The sequence below is a fragment of the Mastigoproctus giganteus genome, chromosome 13 (assembly GCF_048544385.1).
Source record: "Mastigoproctus giganteus isolate SK-2022 chromosome 13, ASM4854438v1, whole genome shotgun sequence".
In the NCBI taxonomy this organism is placed as follows: Eukaryota; Metazoa; Arthropoda; class Arachnida; order Uropygi; family Thelyphonidae; genus Mastigoproctus; species Mastigoproctus giganteus.
The window spans coordinates 54,079,555-54,101,737 of record NC_143587.1 but is presented as its reverse complement, the minus strand read 5'-3'; the positions used below and the strand labels follow the sequence as shown (position 1 = coordinate 54,101,737).

Genomic DNA, 22,183 nt, shown 5'->3' with positions numbered 1-22,183 from the left:
CACACAAAGTAGATTAATTTTATCTTCCCTATGAAAATCTTATTGTCATGATTAAATGCAAAATATGTTGCTTTACAAGATTTCTGAACTGTGAGTAATTATCTGAAATAAATAATATGATTATATGAACATCTTACAAACTACAGAACATACAACTGGCTAAAAACCAATTAATCCAATAATTTAAATTTCAACCAACCCACTCAAAAAATAATTCTTGGCACTCTAAACAACAAACAATATCTATTTCACAGAACCACATAATTCATGTAACAAAGCACAAACTAAAATGCACATTTAAGTTGCATGTATGAAATATTCCAAAAAAATACTTAATTTCAGCCTTTGTACATACAAATGTTTATTACATGTGGGAATACTATAATGGATTGAATATTCCTGACAGACAACAATCAAATGGAAAATTAACTACTTTGAGTAGCTGGTGAACTTCAGACTTCTTTCATCACAACAAAACACAATTTCTTTACAATCCATCTCTGTAATTATTCCTCTATCTACATGCAGTGACATGGAAATAAGGGGTGTTTCATATGAGCACACACACACACAAAGATGTGAAATAAATGTCTTATATTCAAATTAAGTAGGAATGATAAATGAGACCAATAGCACTTGTGCCAAACCATACTGCACAAAGCCACCATGTCATAAAACCCAGCACACCACGATACAAGACTGGAGTGAATACTCGTTTCAGATTGGCTAGTGTCAATGAAAACTGTTCACTTGTGGCCAATATAGAGTTCTCATTCACCTCAGGTGATGGAGTAATAATCGATGAATTTGTCACTGAAGACTGGGTTGTCCAAAAATAGCTTCCCCATGTATATTCACCTAAAAAAAAAAGGGGAAAAAGAAAGTCATTAAAAATAAAAAACTCAACTATTAAGCTCTCTCTCTCTCTCTCTATATATATATATATATATATATACACTGTTAAATGGTAAAAAACAAATTAAAAGAATTTTTTAAAATTTTCTTCATATTTAAATAATTTAATTCAGCAATGAAATACAATATAGGAGCTCCAAATTTCTCTTATCACTAATAATCCTAAAAATTATGTATTGTTTACTTGGCCTGGCCATGGTTTTGGGAGATAAGTATGTATATAATCAAATCCATATGCTGCTACAAAAGTTGCGTGTCCCACTGTTAACTGTAGAACCAGTTAAATGCTTGTCATGAACAGTTGTAACATGGAAGTAAACTCTTTTAAGCTACTGAGAATGGGGGCAGGACATATCAAAATATATTATCCAGTAGCCTAGCATAAAAGTTAGTGCAATTGCATCATTTCTGTAATGCCAATAGTGTACATATAAGATTCTGCTGTAGGCAGTCAAAGAGAGTAGACATGTTTTAAGTTGGCTCCGGTGGCTTAACTGAAGGCGATTAACATCAAGTGTCTGGGAGAGTCAATGTTTATTTCTGAATAAAGATCAGTACTTATTCAGATTTATTTCTGAATAAGAATTAAATAAAACTTATACACTTGGTGGGGTTTAATTAAAGACAGTAGAGGAAGAACAGAATCTGGGGGTATAATAGGGGCAGATATGAACTTTTCTGAGCAGGGAAAACAGGAGGGCAGGAAAGCCCATGGTATCCTATCAATGATTTATCGAATAATATCCTATAGAGATAGGAATGTCATAATCCCACTGTATAAGGCAAATATGGAGATGTCATCTGAAAAAACACACTGAGCTTCCTGAAAGGATCCAAAGAAGGACAACTTGTATGGTGAAATTGGAAAAAGGTGAGTGTAATAGGAAAAACAGAGAGGAACTGATTGAGGTTTATAAGGCTCTGAGAGGGGTTAGTAAAATGAACGAAGGCAAAATTTTCACTTTTATAAAGAATTCTGCAACTTGAGGCCATAAATTTTCTTTTAGCCAGTGAGTCGTTGATTACTGGAACAAGTTGCCTCCACAGGTGGTTGAGGTTGTCAGTTTTGTTAAATAAATTTGATGAATTTGAGGTGCTGGTGAAAACATCAAAGGTGGATATTGTTGGGATATCAGAGACGTGGTGTCATGCAGAGATAAGGAACTCAGAATTGGAGACTATAGGTTTGAAGACTTCTGGAGCTGCTGCAAACGGATGTTTTCTTAAAAAATTTTATCATATTTTGATTAGTTAACATATTAATTTGTTTTACAAACAGATTAAATCGGCTTAGTAGCGTTCGTTAGCTTATTTTTTAAATTTAGCTAGTGATTTTGTAAGTTACAACATGCTCCCCATACTGCTATCACGTTGTTGTTTTGGCAGGAATATTGTAGCATGTAACCATAATGCAGAAGAATAGTAGGGCTTTAATTGTAATAAATAAATATTTTGAAGGTTTTAATCACTTTTGGGCATATACCTTTAGCTAAGGATATAACTAATTTAACATTTTGATCGTTATGTTATAGTGTAATACATATCACTGCATTAGCTTAGTATAGTATTGTATAGTCAATTAATCAAATTGACTATACAATACTATACGTTATTAGATTAAATAAAATTAATCTAATAACGTATAGTATTGTATAGGAAATAAGGGGTGTTTCATATGAGCACACACACACACACAAAGATGTGAAATAAATGTCTTATATTCAAATTAAGTAGGAATGATAAATGAGACCAATAGCACTTGTGCCAAACCATACTGCACAAAGCCACCATGTCATAAAACCCAGCACACCACGATACAAGACTGGATTTTATTTTATTTAATTAAATTAATTAGATAGTATGAATCAGAGCTGTACTACTCAATATGTTCTACGTTGATAATAATATTAGTAAAATAATAAGAGGAGTTTACCTCAATATAGTGCGTAGAACACTTCCGTATGATACCCTCCAGAAATTAAAATGGAAAAAATGAAAAAACCGACAACTTACCGGTACATTAGAGTAAAATATAAATAATTAAATAATCAATTTAACACAATTCTAATCAATTTAAAACAATTAAAAATCAAATTAACGCAATTAAAAGAATCTAACGAAAATATTCAAAACGATTTTCCTTCCTTATTTATATTTTACTCTAATGTACCGGTAAGTTGTCGATTTTTTCGTTTTTTCCGTTTTAATTTCTGGAGGGTATCATACGGAAGTGTTCTACGCACTATATTGAGGTAAACTCCTCTTATTATTTTACTAATATTAATTAAATTAAATATTAACCTTTAATATTAAATTTATTAACCTTATTAATTTTCATTGTTAAACAGAAATCATACCCCAGTCTAGAGCAGCAAAGCAATGTGCAAAAAGTAGCAGGAGTGCCATGGCTCAGGGGAGAACCGAAGGGGGAAATTCTCCAATGTGTCACAGCCTAAAAAATGTACAACTTGTGAAATGTTTGCTGATTTTTCTGGAACAAGACATGATCTAGCCAAGGAGAATGTCTTTGTGTGTGCTAGGTGCAGAGAGAGTGAAGAAATTAGGTGCCAACTCAGCATTCTGATGGGTGTCCATGAGAGTTTGAAGAGTAGGATAGATGCCCCAGAAGGGAATTAAAATGGGGGCCCATCAAGCTCTCAGCTGCCCAACTCAATGCCAGAGCTCACTCTTATGCATCAGGCAACAGAGCAGCAATCTTCAGGGTAGAAGGTGCTTGTCCCACAGGAGCTAGTTATTGTTGATGAATCTAATGTCAGGGAGACGGGAAATATATTGTGCAAAAAGGATAGGTGGAATAGGACTAGGGTATGTTTGCCAGGGGCAAAAGTTGATGATGTTGTTGAGCAGATATCATCTTTTAAGGACACATTTTAAGGGTGATGTTGTTGTACATGTTGGCACTAATGACATTAAGAGTAGATCTGTGGACTTACTTAACAAGTACAGGACAGTGTTGAAAAAAAGTCACGAGTTAGGGTTAAATTTGAAAGTGTCTGTAATTCTGCCCAGACACGATAGGAGAGAGTATGTGATGAGAGCCTTGTTAATCAATTTGGCCCTGTAGAGGTTGTGCAAGGCTCATGCTAGCAGGGATAAGGATGTGATTATCTCCTTGTATAAGGCAATGGTCAAGCGACACCTTGAGTACTGCATACAGGTCTGGAGGCCTCATTTTAGGAAAGATGTAGGATTACTAGAACGAGTACAGAGAAGAGCAGCAAGACTGGTGAGAGGAACAAAGGGGTGCTCTTACTTAGAAAGGCTTAAGTTCTGCAAATTGCAGGGTCTGGAGACTAGGCACCTGCAAGGTGATCTGATTGAGGTGTATAAGTCCTTGAATGGTTTGAGTGATCTCAATACCGATGGGATTCTACCTCTTTCTCAGATTTCTCACCTGAGGGGACATAAATTCAAATTGAGGAAAGACAGTTGTAGAATAGAAAAGCACAAATTTGCCTTTAGCCAGCAGGTGGTTGATTGCTGGAAAAAACTTTGGTCTGTCGTGGAAGTTGACAGCTTAAATAAATTCAAGGCTGAACTAGACAATATTTTGGAGTGAATGGATGGGTGAAATGAGAAGGGTTTTTTTTTTTGTTTTTTTTTTTTTATGGCTGATGCTATATAAGCTTGCTTTCTTGCATCATATGCCTCTACTAATGCTAATGTTTGAAGAAATTCAAATGTCAACTGATAGTTACCTACGTGAGGAGGGAAGTGAATAATTTAGTCTACTTTCTTATCTACATTTTGTTTTTTTTTCGCTAGTGCAGCAAAAGCCTCTGGCTTCCTTACACTATATGCCTAACACTAATATGCAGTTATGCACATTGTGAGTCTGAAACTGTTTACTGTGGCACTGGTATCTCTGGCTGTTATAAAATAGTTGCAATTAAGTCAAACTCTTCTGGCCACTAGGCTGGCTATGGCACTGTGGTAAAGTATTAGGACAACATGGGTATACACACAATGCAAGACTGAGTCTGTACACTGACATAAAAAATGCATAACCCATTGTTAAATATGGTACTGTGGCTGTCCTAAAATAAACCTTGAGGCTGTATCAGTTCATAAAAATAAACATTTTTTATACCTTTGTATCATGTAATTTTCTCTTATATTGATTCTACCAATACAAACTACTTTTCAGTTTATATATCTTATTACATAGACTGCAACTATAATGACATATATTACATTTGACTTATTCTTTGTGTGACAAACTATGCTCCAGCAATGCAATAAGTATTTTGACTAAACTTTTTCTCTTGAGTATACAGTTTCATGGTAACAGAAATTTTAATAAGCTTTTTAAAAATATTAAATACTGTAGCATATAGAATAATTTACAACTGTTCTCTGAGTCATCACAGCCAAATCGAAAATTACATTTAAAATGAATGGCCTGAAAATGTTTCCTCAAACTTGGGGGAAGGGGTGTGAATGTCTTGAAGGAGGTTTGCATAATGATCTGCATTTATTTACAAAGTGCACAGAACAATGTATGGAGAGATAAAGTCGACATTAGCAAAGTGTAAAAGTATATCTTTGGTTATATATGCTCATATATGCTCCTTCACATCGTGGCTACTAAAATGAATGATTGCTTAGTCGGGGTCACAGATGGGCTATTAGAGTGTCACAAACATCAGCACTTTTCAGCAGAGGGAGGTGTATACTAATTCACTATCTGGTTGTGAAGGCATCCACAATATGAGATACAATTAAAAGGATGCCCTCTACACTATTTACGTAGTTCAAATTTATGGGTTAACTATGGTGTATTTACACTGATACTACATACTAATTTACAGAGAGGTGTATTTGATATACTGCTACAAAGGCTGGAAACAAATTATCACAGGATAAAGTCATTAGCATCAGAACTCCAATGGTGGCTGGTGAAACTAATGTGTAATTACCTTTCACCTAGCGTGATTATCTTTTTAACTTGGAGTGATGATATAAAATTTAAAAAGATATTAGCAACTTAGGCAGAACAGATAACGGCATTTGTCTACAAGTTGAACATAAGCCCAAGTCATAAGGTTGAATATTTGGCCCTCAGTCTTCAGTGTGATGAGAAAGATCTCTCGATAACAGAAATTAAATACAGTTAAAACATACAAATTTTATTTGATTTTATTTACTGCACTTGCATACTTTTTTGTTCCTAAGAATAAAAAAAAATATTACAGAGAATTAATTAATTTACTACTACTAAGTCTTCACTAAATAATGTATAAAAAGTTAGCTTTGCTGGCAAAGATACAAACCTAAAGTCTTCAGCATCAGAGTTGTAAAAAGACACAGGAGAAGAGGAGCAATGTACTGTAATGCAACCACACATAAGTAGTAGAACACTCGAGCAACCTACATGAAAAAAAAAAAGGAGTGGAGTTAGCCAATATATATGTGTGCATGATTTTATAACATAAAGAGGTTATAAGAAGGGGTATCACCTAGGTATGTATCAGAATCAGAAGCATATGGAACAAACTTCAAAAATATTTCTATATGAATTCTGCACCCTCCTCCCCATTTGAATGCTGAGTTTCATTTAAATTTTTAGTTAAACAGTTTATTTAATAAATTAACTTTTTAAGCTTTCTGTATATTTCTGAACCAATTTTTTTTTTTTTTTTACTACTCATTACTTATCCTAAGGTGGCTTGTTAACCACTAAGTAGCTGAGCAAAGCCATCAAATTTGATGGACAAAGCAATAGCCCATTTTTATCACTTTACATAATATATAATAAATTTTCTGTTTATACTCCGGGACGACCAAACGGTCAGAGGAGTTTACAAGATACACAGAATACAAGAAACAGCACCATATTCAGCAGTCACGGGCTTGAACCCCGGTCACTCAAGGCACGTGTACTTATGCACCCGCGCGCCTGACCACTAGGCTACTACATAGTTAAGTACCTCAGTAGTTACACTAGTTATATGTCTCTTGAAATGAGAGACTGGTTTGGTTTGATATTTATGGCACAAAAATGACTAGGAGATAACGTGCCACGTCAAACTTGATATTTAAAACTGATTGTGATTCTGGGAACCTTTAATAAGGTTACCTCATCAAATGGTTACCAAATGGTTACCACATCAGTAAATAAAAAGCTGTATAAGAATAGAAATATATATATTTTATATAAGTGCATGCATATTAATATACATATTAATGTATACATTTTAAATAAGTGTATACATATTGTGAAGGAAGAGCACAATATGAGATACAGAGCAAATGATGCCTCCCACACTACCATCATAGTTTCTTAAGAGTTATCTATGGTGTAACTACACTGATATTATATACATATTAATAGCTCACAAAAAATTAAAAATTGCTGACACGTGGCCATTGTCAAATAAAATCTGACTGAGTGTATATGGCTGAGTCAGATGATTAAAAGTGGTAAAACAAGCATTTCTAAAATTGGCACATTCGGTTAAAATATGCTTCATGGATAAAAAGGTGTTGTGTTGCTCACACATAGGAAGTCATCGGCCCTCAGCAAAAAGGAATGTGCCAGATGATTATGTCCTATGTGGAGCCAAGCAAGAACAACTTCCTCTTTATGATCCCTGCACAGACTAGACTGCCAATGTTTGATTACAGGCTGATTGTCATATAATTTGCTTGCAGCCTGCCCATGCCAAGAATATTGCTATGCAAACCAGTTTCTTTTGTATTACTTGCCTGTAGCCTGTAGACTAACAGGTAAGAGTTATAAAGGGGCACTCATTTGGCTGCAGTGTCCCAAGATTTTAATGTGCTAGGAATCCAGCAAAAGCAAATATCAAATTCTGATTCAGAAGGAAAAGTGGCCTCTGTTGTACCTTGGACAGGACTGGGTGAGGATGATGACAAAGCCTGTAATGAACTAAGAGAATCAGTATATATGATACATTACTTGGACTTGGCGGATCCATCGGTTGGCTTCCAAAGTGCTGAGGGCTTACTTTTCTCAGTCCTGGATTTATGTTTTTTTTTGGGGGGGGGGTATCATTGCTGTCTTGTGTCCATTTCTTCCTCCACAAAGAGTTTCAAGATTGCATCAGCTGGTACCTCCTTCAGCTCGACTTCCATTTTTGTTTGACTGTTAGTGGATACTTCAGGTTTTTTAGTCTTTTCTTTAAGAGTCTCTTTTATTACTGGTGAAGCATTAGGAAGCACAGATATGGGAGTAGCAGCTAATTGATCCTTCTGTATGGGTTTTTGTGAGCTTAACTATGCTTAACTATGTAGCATGCAATGGGGTTGAATGACTCTTGGGATTGTCATTTCTGTTTGGGTTCCGATGGAACATCTCCCTGTTACCTTCTGGGCTTATATATATTTTTGTTGGTATTTAAAGGTTTCACTGCTTTTCTTGCCTCTTAATATGATATGTTCAGCTCTGCCTTTAGCATTTGAATTTCTTTGTTTTCTTTCCATGTCTGCACGTGAGTAAGCAGGGTTGGCAGTTAATGCAGGTGGGTTTTGTGATTAAACATGATGTAGTTTTGTGGTCCTTCGCAGCACATCCAAGGACTCCACAACAGGCCATTTGAGAATGTCCATATTTCTGGCACTTAAAAACACCTTAGAGGATTTGGGCACAATTAATATTGCCAGCTTTGATATCATTAGGAGATGTTAGCAAATTAAACATCAAGATGATGTTTCGAGTGGGAACAGGTTTCCCATCCCTACATGCAAAAATTCTTTTAACAGCTATCACTCCCTATGGCTTTAGCTCAGAGCATATTTCCTCCTCTGTGACCTCAAGGAGGTCCCACTCTGAGATGACACCTCCTGATGAATTTAATGTTTTGTCAGATGTCACAGTAATCAGTACCCCTTCGATTGATGTTGCTCAGAGTGCCTGACATTTTTTTTTTTTTTTTTTTTCAATTAAGAGATCCTCAGAATGAAGCCTCTTAACTAATTTTGAGGAACCTGCTAACCCCCGTAAACCCTTCTGTATGAAAAATGGAGAATTTTCCCAATAGGTTTCTCAGTTTTTAAATGCACGATTAAGAACCTCAGAATTGGAACTGACTACTTCTGTTCGAGGTCTCTTTGCTACACTGGCATTGTCTGGATCATCAATTTTATTTTCAGATAGGGATCATATTGGGGTCCCTGAAGAAATAACATTATCAGGATTCATAGTGTTTTTAATATTTGTTCAGTGCCCAGGCTTCCCACCCACCAAAGAGCCCAAATGGGCCACTCACTACCCAACAAGCAATAAATGCACTCAAGAGTGGGATGCCAGGGCTACCAAGACACCATACCCACACCACCACAAGCCTGAACTCTCTCCCTTGGACCACGGAGGTAGGGGCATGGAATTGGTACAGTTAACCCTTGAAAGGTGAACCCACTAGTTGATTAATCCTGGCTGAGTCTTCCAGGACCAACTGTCTTCTTGAAGCAGGGGGTAAAGTGGTGTTGAGGTTGGCCCATAAACCGCCAGAATCCTCCTTTCCAAGTTCAACGTATTGAAATGCAAGGCAAAAATGCAAATTCCTATGGTGTTAGCCTGAAACCTAGGCTGTGGGCATTGAATCTCAGTGCTGCTAATCTGGAAGAAGAGCAGTGTCATGGGAGGTTTCCTAACCATGTACAGGTGCCACATCAAGGGATGAAACAAGAGAAACTTTCAATATCCTGCTGATGCAGATAACAAAATTTTTAAAGGTATATATTAATACTAATCAAATATAGAAAGCAATTAATATTTTTAACCAGTGGCACAGTTATTCCTATAAGAAACATGGTATTCAAAAAAAAAAAAAAAAAAATCCCACTTCCCAGGCCTTTAGAATACATTAGAAATACATTTAGATCACTAAAAACTGCAAACACATTATCCTAAAAAAAAGCATGCATTTCTGAACACTGGCAGTCAATGAGCTCTGATCTGTTGTAACAATAATGGAATATGGCTTTTGAGGAACCTTAATTCTTCATCAACAAGAATAAAGTTAATGATACATCAATAACCAAAGCCACAAAGGACTAATCTGCAAAATTGGCTTTTGCATTTAAACATTCAGTATTAGTAATGGCTATATCTTGCAAGGAAGCTTAAGGCTTATGCTGCACCAGCCAAAAAAAAATATATATAATAATAATAATAATAAAATTAAATAAGATAAATAATTAATAAATAATAAAAGAAGAAGAAATAGACAACCTATACATTTCTCGGCTGACCTTTGAATTTGCCCAAACTGTCAGCTTCTACCACCCATGTAGGTAACTTATTCCAGTAATTTATAACTCATTGGCTAAAATAAAACTTCCTGCAATCCAATCTAAACATCTCCCCCATAACTTGAATTTATGGCTCCTAGTTCTAGAATCATTTATAACCATGAAAAGTTTGTTGCCATTCATTTTACTTTTGCCTCTAAGAGCCTTAAACAGCTAAATCAAGTCTCCTCTAAGGTGCCTAGTTTCCAAGCTCTCCAACCCACATATTCCAAGTCTTTCCTCATATGGATGCCATTTTGCCGATCTCACCAGGCGAGTTACCCATCTTTCAAGAAACTCAATGTCTTTTTTAGATGCGGTTCTCCACACTTGAACACAGTATTCCAAGTGTGGTCTAATAATAGCCTTATATAATGGGATTATGATGTCCTTATTGAGTTCTATGATTTATCAAACATTTGCTAGTAGCAAATGTTTGATAAATCATAGATAGGACACCATGGGCCTTCCTTGCAACCTATCTACAATGCTCGGAGAACTTCATGTCTGACCTTATCATAACTTCCAAGTCCTTTTCTTCCACTACTCACTTTAGTTTAACTCCACCAAGTGAATAAGTTATTTTGGGGTTACTGTTTCCCCAGATGTAAGACCTTGCACTTTGCTGGATTAAAGCAACGCTGCCACTTTTCTGACCATCCCTGAAGTCTATCTAGGTCATGTTGAAGAAGCGCTGCTTGGCAGTGATCATTAACTACTCTACCAATCTTTACATCATCTGCAAATTTAGACATTACACCCTCTATCCCTTCATCGATGTAATTTAAGAAAATTTGTTTTAAGCCTGCCATTCACATACAAGATCTATGCAAAAGAAAAATTGGGTTTTATTTTTAAACTTTAAATTTGAATATGTAAATTTATAAGTGTTTTGGCAGGGTATAATAACTTTATTTTTCAATACAATATAAAAGAACTGGTAACACAAATTTGATATCTGACATTTTCAAATAACTTACAATGATAAAGTCAATTTTACTCTATAGCTAGCTGCAACTTACAGTCACAGAAATGACAGGTTGAATTTTGTAGGAGATACAGTTATTACAAAATTATCTTATCTCCTATAATATACTAGACTTTTATGTATTCATTATTAATCCACAAAAGTGTCACACAAACATTTGTTTTCCAAAAGACTTTACAACAAGATACACTTTTTAAATGTTCTTAATTGTTGAAAAATTAAGAAATTTTATACTTTGAGAGACTTTTATGTTTTTAATTTTTTTAAGAGCACTTATAAAAGTACAGCTCTTAAAATAGTCTTCCTCTTCTATAAGTAGCACTTTAAAAGGCTGCACAATTTTTAAAAAGAAAGGAAAAAAATTAAATAGAAGTAAATAAAAGAAAAAAAATTAAATTGCCTTAACTTAAAACCCTTGAGTCCTAGAGCAGGTTTAAATGGTATTAAGAATGCTACACCCTTCATGTTTTTTGGAGGCTAGTGCCTTGAACTTACTGATGAGATGGGCCATGAAAGACAAAATCCTTTATTCAATTTAATTTGCATTATAAATTTTTTTTATCCTATTGTACTCCTTGGACTCAATGGAAGTCCCCACGGACTACAGATGTGCAATGTATCCCCAATTCACAAAGGGGGATCAAAGCTGGAGATCTGGACAAACTTTTAGAGTGTATGGATGTGTGAAATGTTTTTTTTTTTGGCTGATGCTACATAAGCTTGCTTTCTTGCATCACATGCCTCTACTACTACTATTCTTTTTAGGAATCCACAAACCTTTAAAACTGCAGAAAAGAAAAGACCAGCTTTGTTGTACTTTGTAAATGATTATGAAAACTATATATATTTAAATCTCAATGCAGTGTAGTGTAAAATAAATATATTCATCAAATCTATTCATTTTATGTGAGGGGAGAGAAAGAGAGGGGAAAGTTAGTGAAGAATGATTTAGTATCATGCTTCAACTAAAGTATTTAGGAGGAGAGAGAGGGGAAGATTAGTGAAGAATGATTTAGTATCGTGCTTCAACTAAAGTATTATAATTAAAATATTCTTGAAAGTTTAAAAGCATTTATCTATGTGTAATAATGGTGCATAACCTTTTATTTAAATTCTACATCTCTAACATAAAAACAGAGATAATCAGTTCCTACCATTCGCTGCAATTCTACATTGCTGATGCGCCCTGCTTCTTTTCTCAACTGCTCTATCCTTTCAGGTGCCATGTTCAGATAAGACTGGAGATACCGAGGCATTAGAAGAAGGCGCACAAATACAATGCTAATAAGCAATACAAGGCGTGTGGTATCAAAAACATCAGATCTCATACTGTAAAGAAACGAAACTGTGGGTATGAGATTTAAAAACTGGGTATTTTTAAACTAAAGCTACTTCCAGATGTATAAAAAAAAAACGTATTATCCATAACAAACAGGACTGCTAACTTAACTATTCTATTTTATCCTTAACTGATATTATAATTATTTCTATTCTCTCTTTCTCACAAGAGAAAGAGAGACATTGATTTTCAATTAGTAAATAAGGTGTATTTACTAATTCAATTAGTAAATACTTAGTGCCTAATTGAAGCAAATGTTTTTAATTAGCAAGGAGAAGGAAGTGAAAAAAAATAGGAGCTTTTGAAAAATGGTCTTCCAATAAGCACCAAATGACTAATTACTTTTGATGTGAAAACATCTATGGCGGCACCTACTACATTTTCAGACTGAAGTAAAACCAATTAGTAATGAAATTTTCTTAGGGAAATGACACAGATGACATCACTTCCTATTAGGTGGCTGTTAGATTTTAAATGACACAAATAATGTCATTTCCTAAATGTCACTATTGATGCTAACTCAGTTACTAACATTGATACCACAGAGTAAGTAGCAGGCATGAAAATGAAATGTTACATCGTTCATACTAAGAGATGGAAATGACATCACTTCCTAAATGATGCTAACTCAGTCACTAACGTAAGAAGCGGGTAGTAATATTATGCAAGAATAAAAGCTTCAAAGCCACCAAGGAAGCCTCTCAGGTCAACAAAATAAAAAGTTCAAAAACATAAAGAACAAAAAAAAAATGCAGAGTTTAATAAAATCTGCTCCTCAAGATTTTGATCAACACCAACATTCTAAGTAGCGGGCATAGGCTGTTGTTGTTATTTGGTTTTTAGGAGCATTAGCAACTAAGGCCATACTGTTCCGGGGATATGCGATGGTCATTCCCTGACCTTTCCGCATCCTCCGTATTTGGTGGTCACGGGTTCAAACCCCGGTCTAATCAAGAAGCATATGCTACGTGCTGCTGCTCCTGCCCACCTGGCTACGGAGGTGAAAAAGGCAAAAAAAGCATTACATTGTTCATAACTCAGTGGCTGTTAGATTTTAAGAGCTGTTTGATTCAACTGTTTAAAAATTTAAACAGCGTTGATTCAAGAATGCAACAATAAAACAATCATTTCAACAAACAATAATTTCTTGCAGTAGTTTTTGGGTATGACGTCATAATATTCTAAAAATGGATTTCGCTAACTACTGAATTGTAAAAATACCAAACCTAATTTCAGTTAACCTATTAGAGTATTTCGAAGACGGCTAAAACTCCAGCTGAGGGAAATCGAGAGAATTGTGCAAGAATAAAAGCTTCAAATGCATCGAAGAAGCCTCCCATGTTGACAAAAGAACAAGTTCAAAAATCTAGAGAATGAAAAAAATGCAGAGTTTAATAAAATCAGCTTCTCAAGATTTTGATCAACATCACATTTCTACATTGACTTCTCATCAAGAAGCTGGACCGTCGACATTATAATATTATATTCAAGAAATTCTTGAAGGTTTCGATCCAGAATATTTGAGTTCAAATGTTCTGGATACTGCAACAACCAGCTTTGATTACATTATCCAAAAATAAACAAAAGCATATTTCAGCCCAGTGGCCTGTTGTACACCCTCCACAGGTTTCAATAGTAGTCGAGCATGAAATCATTTACAAGAACATCGAACATAACCATAAGTCCTCTAAAGAATTTGAACAATTTCTGAAAAATACAAGAGGAGCTGTTTGTGATATCTGTGATCAGTTATGATATGAAAATGAGGTAAAACTGTGCACTCCAGGAAATTACCCGTTATCTTCTCATAGAATTTACAACAGCAGACGTAATGACTATGAAGGCTTGTAATACTTGTCGAGCATCTCTCAAAAATAGAGGGAGTTGAATACATTTAATTGAATTTTAATGAACAGTCTTGAGGCTACTAGTGACGGTCGTGTTCAAAGCCGCTAAGTGGATTTTTCTTATTTATTGATTTGAAATTATTGTTTTCTAAAACTTTTGATTTAAATTTAGTAGTATAACATTATTTTGTGATTTTTTGATTAATTTGGTGTATTTATTCTTTACTCGGCCTCGTAAAAGTATCGGTATGGGTTTCCACGTGTTCGTAACTACCGTTCGTAACTACCGCTACCGTTAGTAACTTTCCCGCCATTGTGATACCGTACTAGATATACCGTAGGTTATATACCGTACTAGATAGCGTTAGTTGAACTTCGTTAGCAGTTAAATTGTACTTTTAAATAAATACATATAACGACTTAGATTACAAACGTAATATAATTAATAACATAACATAATTAATTAATAAATTAATAGAATTATGACTCAGACCAGAGCAGCAAAGCAAAAGGCTCAAGCTAATGGAAGTGCTGTGGCTCAGAGCAGAACTGAGGGGGGCAGTTGTCCTCTGACTCACAGCCTTATAAAATGCACTGTTTGCTTGATGTTTGCAGAGCAATCGGGTACGGGACATGATACTGCCAAGGGGGATGTCTTTGTGTGTGCGCGATGCAAGGAGTGTATCGATATCAGGCAACAACTCGGCGTTCTTGTGGGCCTATATGAGAGCTTGAAGGACAGGGTGGATGCCCTCGAAGAAACTAAATTGAGGGGCCCATCAAGCTCTCAGCTGCCCACATCAACGCCAGAGCTTGCACTTGGGCATCGCGTGACACAGAGGCAACCCCTAAGGCAGAATGCGCTGGTCCCGAAGAAACTAGTAGTTGTTGGTGACTCTATTGTCAGGGAAACGGGGAACATGCTTTGTAAAAAAGATAGGTGGAACAGGACCAGGGTATGTCTGCCAGGGGCAAAGGTTGATGACGTTGTAGAGCGAATATCATCTTTTAAGGGCACAAAAGGTGATATAGTTGTACACGTTGGCACTAATAATATTAAGAGTAGGAGACCGGCAGAATTACTTAACAAGTACAGGTCACTGTTGAACAAAAGCCGAGAATTAGGGTTGAATTTGAAAGTGTCTGCAATTCTGCCCAGACACGATAGGAGGGAGTATATGATGAGAGCCTTGTCGATCAATTCGGCCCTGGAAAGATTGTGCAAGGCTCAAGGGGTAGAATTTTTTTCAGCCTGGACTGTACTTGTTAACAGGAGAGATTGCTTCTACAGGGATGGGATACACTTAAATAGAAAGGGTGCAAGAATATTTGCTGATGCTATCGAGGCAGTGTTAGGTGGGTCGGAAAACTGCTAGCTTGGGGGGAGACAAAGACCAATAGATTGACAGTAGCCACTGGCAGAGGTGAAAGAGATTCTTGCACTGCTTCTATTAGAATGAGCAGAAGCCTGAAAAACAAGATGCATAGTATTTCAGAGACTGCTGGGAGCCATTGCGGTACAAGTAAACACATGGGTTGTGTTAGGGTAGCTAAGAATAGAAACAGGTGCAGGTATACTTGCGTGTACACCAATGCTAGGAGTATAGTAAATAAATTTGATGAATTTGAGGTATTGCTCAAAACATCGAAGGCAGATATTGTTGGGATATCAGAGACGTGGTGTCACACAGATATAAGGGATGCAGAACTGCAATTTGGGGAGTACAACGTCTACAGAAAGGATAGACAGGATAGGAAGGGGGGAGGGGTTATGCTATTAGTTAAGAAACACATAAAAACCAAGGAAGTGAAGCCAGTCGACATCGCTGGACAGTGCAGTGTGGAGTCAGTTTGGTGTGACATAAACATTGGGAGATCAAAATTGAGAGTAGGAGTGTGCTATAGGCCTAATGACTCTGATGAGTATAATAAGGAACTGTACAGGGAAATAGAGTGGGCCAGTAAATCAGAGTGTCTTATAATGGGAGATTTTAATTTCCCAGATATTGACTGGAATTTGGGGGCTGGTTACTCACACACTAGCAGGGCTTTTGTGGATTTATTGGATGATTGTTTTCTACATCAGCATGTTCGGGAGGCAACTAGAGGGAGTAATACTCTTGATTTGATTATCAGCAGTGATTCTTCATGCATTAAGAATCTGCAGATAAATGAACCACTAGGTGGCAGTGATCACAGTGTGCTGAAGTGGGATTTACTCAAAGAGGTAACTACCATTAGGGGTAAAGGGAAGGGTTATTGCTTCCGTAAAGGCGACTACGATGGACTGAGACAGTATTTAAATTCTATACAGTGGGACCAACTGATGATGTTACCAACAGCAAATTCAAAATGGGAAGCATTCAAAGAACTTATCTTGGAAGCTACTAGGCTTTACATACCAACTAAGAAATACTGTTCAAGGTTTAGGCCAAAATGGATGTCAGATGAACTAATGAGGCATATGGCAGAGAAGAAAAATGCATGGGATACATACAAATTAACACATGACACAGAAGCCTATGATAGATACAAGTTGATATGCAACCAAGTTACAAAGGAGGTTAGGCAGGCGAAGGCAGATTACGAGAAATCCTTGGCAAGGGATGCAAAGAAAAACAGCAAAGAGTTCTTTACTTATGTAAACTCTAGAAGGAAGGGGATGAATCAGATTGGTCCACTTGATATTGATGGGTCAAGTGTTGATGATCCTGCTCAGGTAGCTAACAAACTAAATGAATATTTTGCATCGACATTCACACATGAGGAGTTATTCAGCGAGGGGAATGCCAGAGGTGTATTCAACTCTAGCATTAAGCTACAGAATCTTGAAATAACTGGGAGTAAAGTGGAGGAGAAACTGTTGAAGATAAACACAAGAAAGGCACCCGGGGTGGATGGGATCTATCCAGTTATATTAAAGGAGGCAGCAAAGGAAGTAAGCAAACCCTTAGCCATAATTATGAGAGCTTCCTTGGACTCAGGGGAGGTACCCATAGACTGAAAATGTGCAAATGTGACCCCAATTCACAAAGGAGGATCAAAGGCTGACACAAGTAATTATAGACCTGTGAGCTTAACTTCTGTTCCAGGAAAATTAATGGAGGCACTGGTTAAAGAAGCACTGCAGGATCATTTAGACAAGACTTCAGTTATAGCTCAGACACAGCATGGTTTTGTTAAGGGGAAGTCTTGCCTGACCAATTTGATTGGATACTATGATGCAGTCACAAAGGAACTGGATGCAGGGAATAACTTTGATATTATATACTTGGATCTTAGAAAGGCTTTTGATACTGTTGCACATGGAAGGCTGCTGCACAAATTGGAGCAGTGTGACATTGGAGGCAAATTGCTGCTGTGGATAAATGTGGGGGAGGCTGAGGGGGAGAAGACAGAGAGTGGTAATCAATGGACACTGCTCGTCGTGGACTAATGTTATTAGTGGAGTCCCTCAGGGCTCAGTGTTGGGTCCATTATTGTTTTCTGTATTCATAAATGATATTGATGATGGTATATCAAGCTTAATGTCGAAGTTTGCAGACGATACAAAGGTTGGCAGGGTTGTCAAGGACACTACTGACACTATGCTGCTGCAACAGGATCTGGAAAGGTTGAGCAGATGGGCTGAGTGATGGCAAATGAAGTTTAACATTGACAAATGTAAAGTACTACACATGGGAAACAGCAACCCCAGAGCAACGTATCAACTCTGTGGTACTACACTGACAGTGGTAGAGAATGAAAAGGACCTGGGGGTGGTTGTGCAGGCAGATATGAAGTTCTCTGACAGTGCAGACGGGCTGCAAGAGTAGCTCATGGTGTATTGTCAATGATATATAGGAATTTTTCTAGCAGGGATAAGGAGGTGATTATTCCCTTGTATAAGGCAATGGTCAGGCCACACCTAGAGTACTGTATACAGGTCTGGAGGCCTCATTTCAAGAAGGATGTAGAGCTGCTGGAACGAGTACAGAGAAGGGCAACAAGAATTGTGAATGGAACAAAGGGGTGCTCTTACGAAGAAAGGCTTAAGTTTTGCAAATTACAGTGTCTGGAGACTAGGCACCAGCGAGGTGATCTGATAGAGGTGTATAAAGCCTTGAATGGTTTGAGCATGCTCAATGCTGATGGGATTCTTCCTCTCGCTCAGAATAATCACCTGAGAGGGCATAAATTCAAATTGAGGAAAGACAGATGCGGAAATTTGCCTTTAGCCAGCGGGTGGTTGGTTGGTGGAACAGACTTCCATCCCTTGTCGTGGAAGTTGATAGCCTAAATAAGTTTAAGGCTCAGCTGGACAGGTATTTTGAACGAACAGAGGGGTGAAGTGGAAGTGGTTTTTTTTTTTTTTTTTTGACTGATGCTGCATAAGCTTGCTTTCTTGCATCAAATGCCTCTACTAATGCTAATGCTAATGAAAGCATTCCACAGGTATTTCCATCTATGCTTGCTGCATCGCTGTCCACAATTCCTTCGCATTCCTGGGTGGAGATTCCAAAGCTTGAACGGACTTTTCCACAGCATCCCAAAGATGCTCCACAGGGTTCGTGTCTGGTGAATGGGGAGGCCAATCCATGGTAAAATCTGCGGAATGCTCTTCAAACCATGTTCTAGTCACCACAGCTCTGTGGGGAGGTGCATTGTCCTGCTGGAAGAGTCCATTGCCCTGTGGGTGCACGATGACCATGAATGGATGCAGATGATCAGCAAGGATGGACACACAACCTGGACCACTTCAGAGATGCATCTAGATATAACAGAGGTCCCTATGTGTGCCAGTTGAACATGCCCCAGACCATTATTGACCATCCACCTGCTGACATGACATGTGCACCGCTTCATGCAGTTTCCACCAGATACGCACCCTCCCATCCACTCGAAATAACTGGAAACGGGACTCATCGGACTAGGAGACCCATCTGCAATCATTCAAAGTCCAGTGCCTTGTTCTTTTGTCCGGTTGAGGTACAGAGTCCTGTGTCGTGGTGTTAACAATGGGGCTCTGGTGGGTCGGTGGCTCCCATAAACTATTGCAGCTAATGATCGCCTGATGGTCTTGGTGGAGATGTGTCTGGCACCTCCCTCGTTGAAGTCAGCGGTGATTTTCGCCACTGTCGCGCTCCAGTTGGCTGAAACAATGCGAAACAGACATTGACAGCCACGTTCATCCACCACCTTTTTCCACCCACAGTGCTGTCCACAATGAGATGTTATTCCGGAAATGGCATATTCCTGATACACTCTTGATACTGCCAAAAGGGGATAGTGCAATTTCTGTACCACCTCCACGATATTGTAACCCATGTGCTGGGCATCCACTATCATTTCTCTTTCAAAGTCAGTTAGCTCACGACGTTTATCCATACTGACATTGAATTACCATCTATGTGAATGCACTGTACCTGTATACCTGCCAAGCGATGGGTTCGTCCACTAACGAGAGCGGTGACAGCATCGCATTGCTCAGGAACCAGGTATCCCATGAATTCTGTCCTGTCAGTATAAGTAAATTACCTATTGAACACATACTGCAACCTGAAATTGATGAAACTTTCAACAAAAAAAATAAAGGCTTTAAAATGTTAAACATGTTCAGATTCTTTTAATTCCTAAAACCCTTTAACCTCGTCCAAGCCAAGGATGTTTTCAAACAAAAACATCCGCCAGGAGTACAGGGTACACACACTGCTTTTTTTTCATAAAGTATTTTTATGGGGGGGGGGGACTTAGTACACTGTGAAAGCTGAATATAGCATTACTATGAACTAAGACAGCAAATCAACACTATACAAACAAATAATAAGCCACAATGAAAATAAACATCTGAAAAGACTGAATTAGTTGGAACTGCTTATGTAAGAGAGAAACTGGTCTTATTAACTGAAGATCTGGATAAGAATTTGGTTCCAGCCCATAGGAATATAGCTGATTTAATAAATTAATGAGCACATAAATGAAGGAGAAATCAATGTACAAACACACACATGTGCATGCATACACACAAGCAACACCGAGATTAAAACAGACAGATAATACAGTTATCATCAGAACTAAAACCGTCCTAAATTATAAGAATTTTAAAGGGACACAAATGATCATCCTGACAGAAGAAAGGAATTTATCCAAAATATTCATAAGAATGAATTTTCCAGACATCACTTTGGAATGATGAAGCAATTTTTGAACTGAATGGCAATGTTAATTGCCATAAATATATTTACTGGACTGGAAGTGCAAGAATATCTAATGATGTTATAGAGATACTATTCTCATAATATATTTTTCAGGAAATTGCTAGTCTCAGGGGGAAAACATAGACTAATAATTTTATCATGGTTAAAAGTAGAAGTAATTTCTCCCTATTTTGGGACATAAGTTTTTTTTTTTTTTTTTTTTGGTAGTTGTTGGTGCATCGGCTTCTGTGGCCATAATGCACCTCCCAAGGTTTTTTGCAGTACTTAGATCCAAGCCCAAGGCGGGATTTGAACCCGTGACCTTTGGGTTGCCAGGCAGGCACTTTACCCACCCGGCTGGGACATAAGTAACTTGCAAAGTAGATAAGGAGAGTACAGAGTATGCTAGAAGTTCCACACTACTATAATATAATGAAAGCTGGACTGGCTCTAAGGCCATTGAAAAATTAATGGGAAATTACTGAACAGTTGCCAGAGAATGTGAGTACTAATCAAATCTTCCAGTGGAAAATTCCTGGGAAGAGCATTGCCATAAGCAATTGCATGGGGATATTCAAAGAAGTAAGTTTAGAAGTTACTCATCTTTTTATACTTTTAAAGAATTATAGTTTCAGGACTAGACAAAAGTGAATGACTATTGAACTGATGAAGTGGTAACAGAAAGGAAAGTTAAAGAATGGGATGAAGATATATTATCAAGAGATGCTGAACACTTATCACAAATGAAAAGACCTGACAAAAGGAGGAATAATAAAGAATTTGTTTTTTGAATATCTTAACATTAGAAGAAGGTAATAAATAGATTGGTTAATAGAGAGCTATTAAGTGCTCATAATTCCTATATTCTATTATATAATGAAATCAACAGGAATTACCTTTATTTTTGATATAGGATGCTTCTTTTTCAACCAACTCTCCTAGTCCAATGCATTAACGATTCTTTGTAAAGGCGATATAAAATTTATAAAAAAATGTTATAGACATTTTCCCCACTGTCAGAACAATAGTGTTCCAAACCTCACAGTCTCAATATTGAGGGCTCAACCCAACTTCGGTCTACAACCACCATACCTCTGCCAGCAAGGAAAACATTACATCATCGACATTAAAATTTAAATTTTAAAATTAAAAGGTCTAAAAAGCTTAGCTGCATATGGAACATTTATTCTCTTCATTCCTTTAAAGTTGGACTAAAACTTTTCGAAGAAACATGTTCACAGGAATAAGTGCAACACACAATTAACCCGAAACCTTTGTCCTATGTAGTAATGTTTGTTCTTCACGCATGCACAAAAATGAACAATCGTCATATGATAAGAATGGTCTATGGATATTCATTGATTTTTCATCATGTATGTTGATTTCATTCATGAACGTTGAACATTCATTCGGCTTTAATGAAATAAAAATAATAAATATTCAACATAACCACCATAAATTACTTATTGCGGAAACCCTAGAGACGAAGGTATGTAAAAAATCAAGCAATATCCGTAGACCATTCTTATTATCCAATGACTGGTCACTTATGTGCATGTGTGAAGAACAAACATTACTACATAGAACAAAGGTTACCGGTTAATTGTGTGTTGCTCTTATTCCTGTGAACATGTTGCTTCGA

The 22,183-nt window shown here is 37.0% G+C and overlaps 1 protein-coding gene across 1 annotated transcript in view; it reads right to left on the bottom strand.

Annotated features, from left to right (window-relative positions):
* Positions 1-479: 479 nt before the first annotated feature.
* The window catches only part of emei (transmembrane protein 161-like emei), a 70,029-nt gene continuing 48,325 nt past the window's right edge, over positions 480-22,183 (bottom strand). The window contains exons 9-11 of the mRNA XM_090387530.1: positions 12,334-12,508; positions 6,210-6,306; positions 480-858 (exon numbers count right to left, since the gene is read on the bottom strand). Coding sequence (XP_090243656.1) covers positions 599-858; positions 6,210-6,306; positions 12,334-12,508 — 532 coding nt within the window. The 3' untranslated portion in view covers positions 480-598. The remainder of the gene's footprint in view (positions 859-6,209; positions 6,307-12,333; positions 12,509-22,183) is intronic.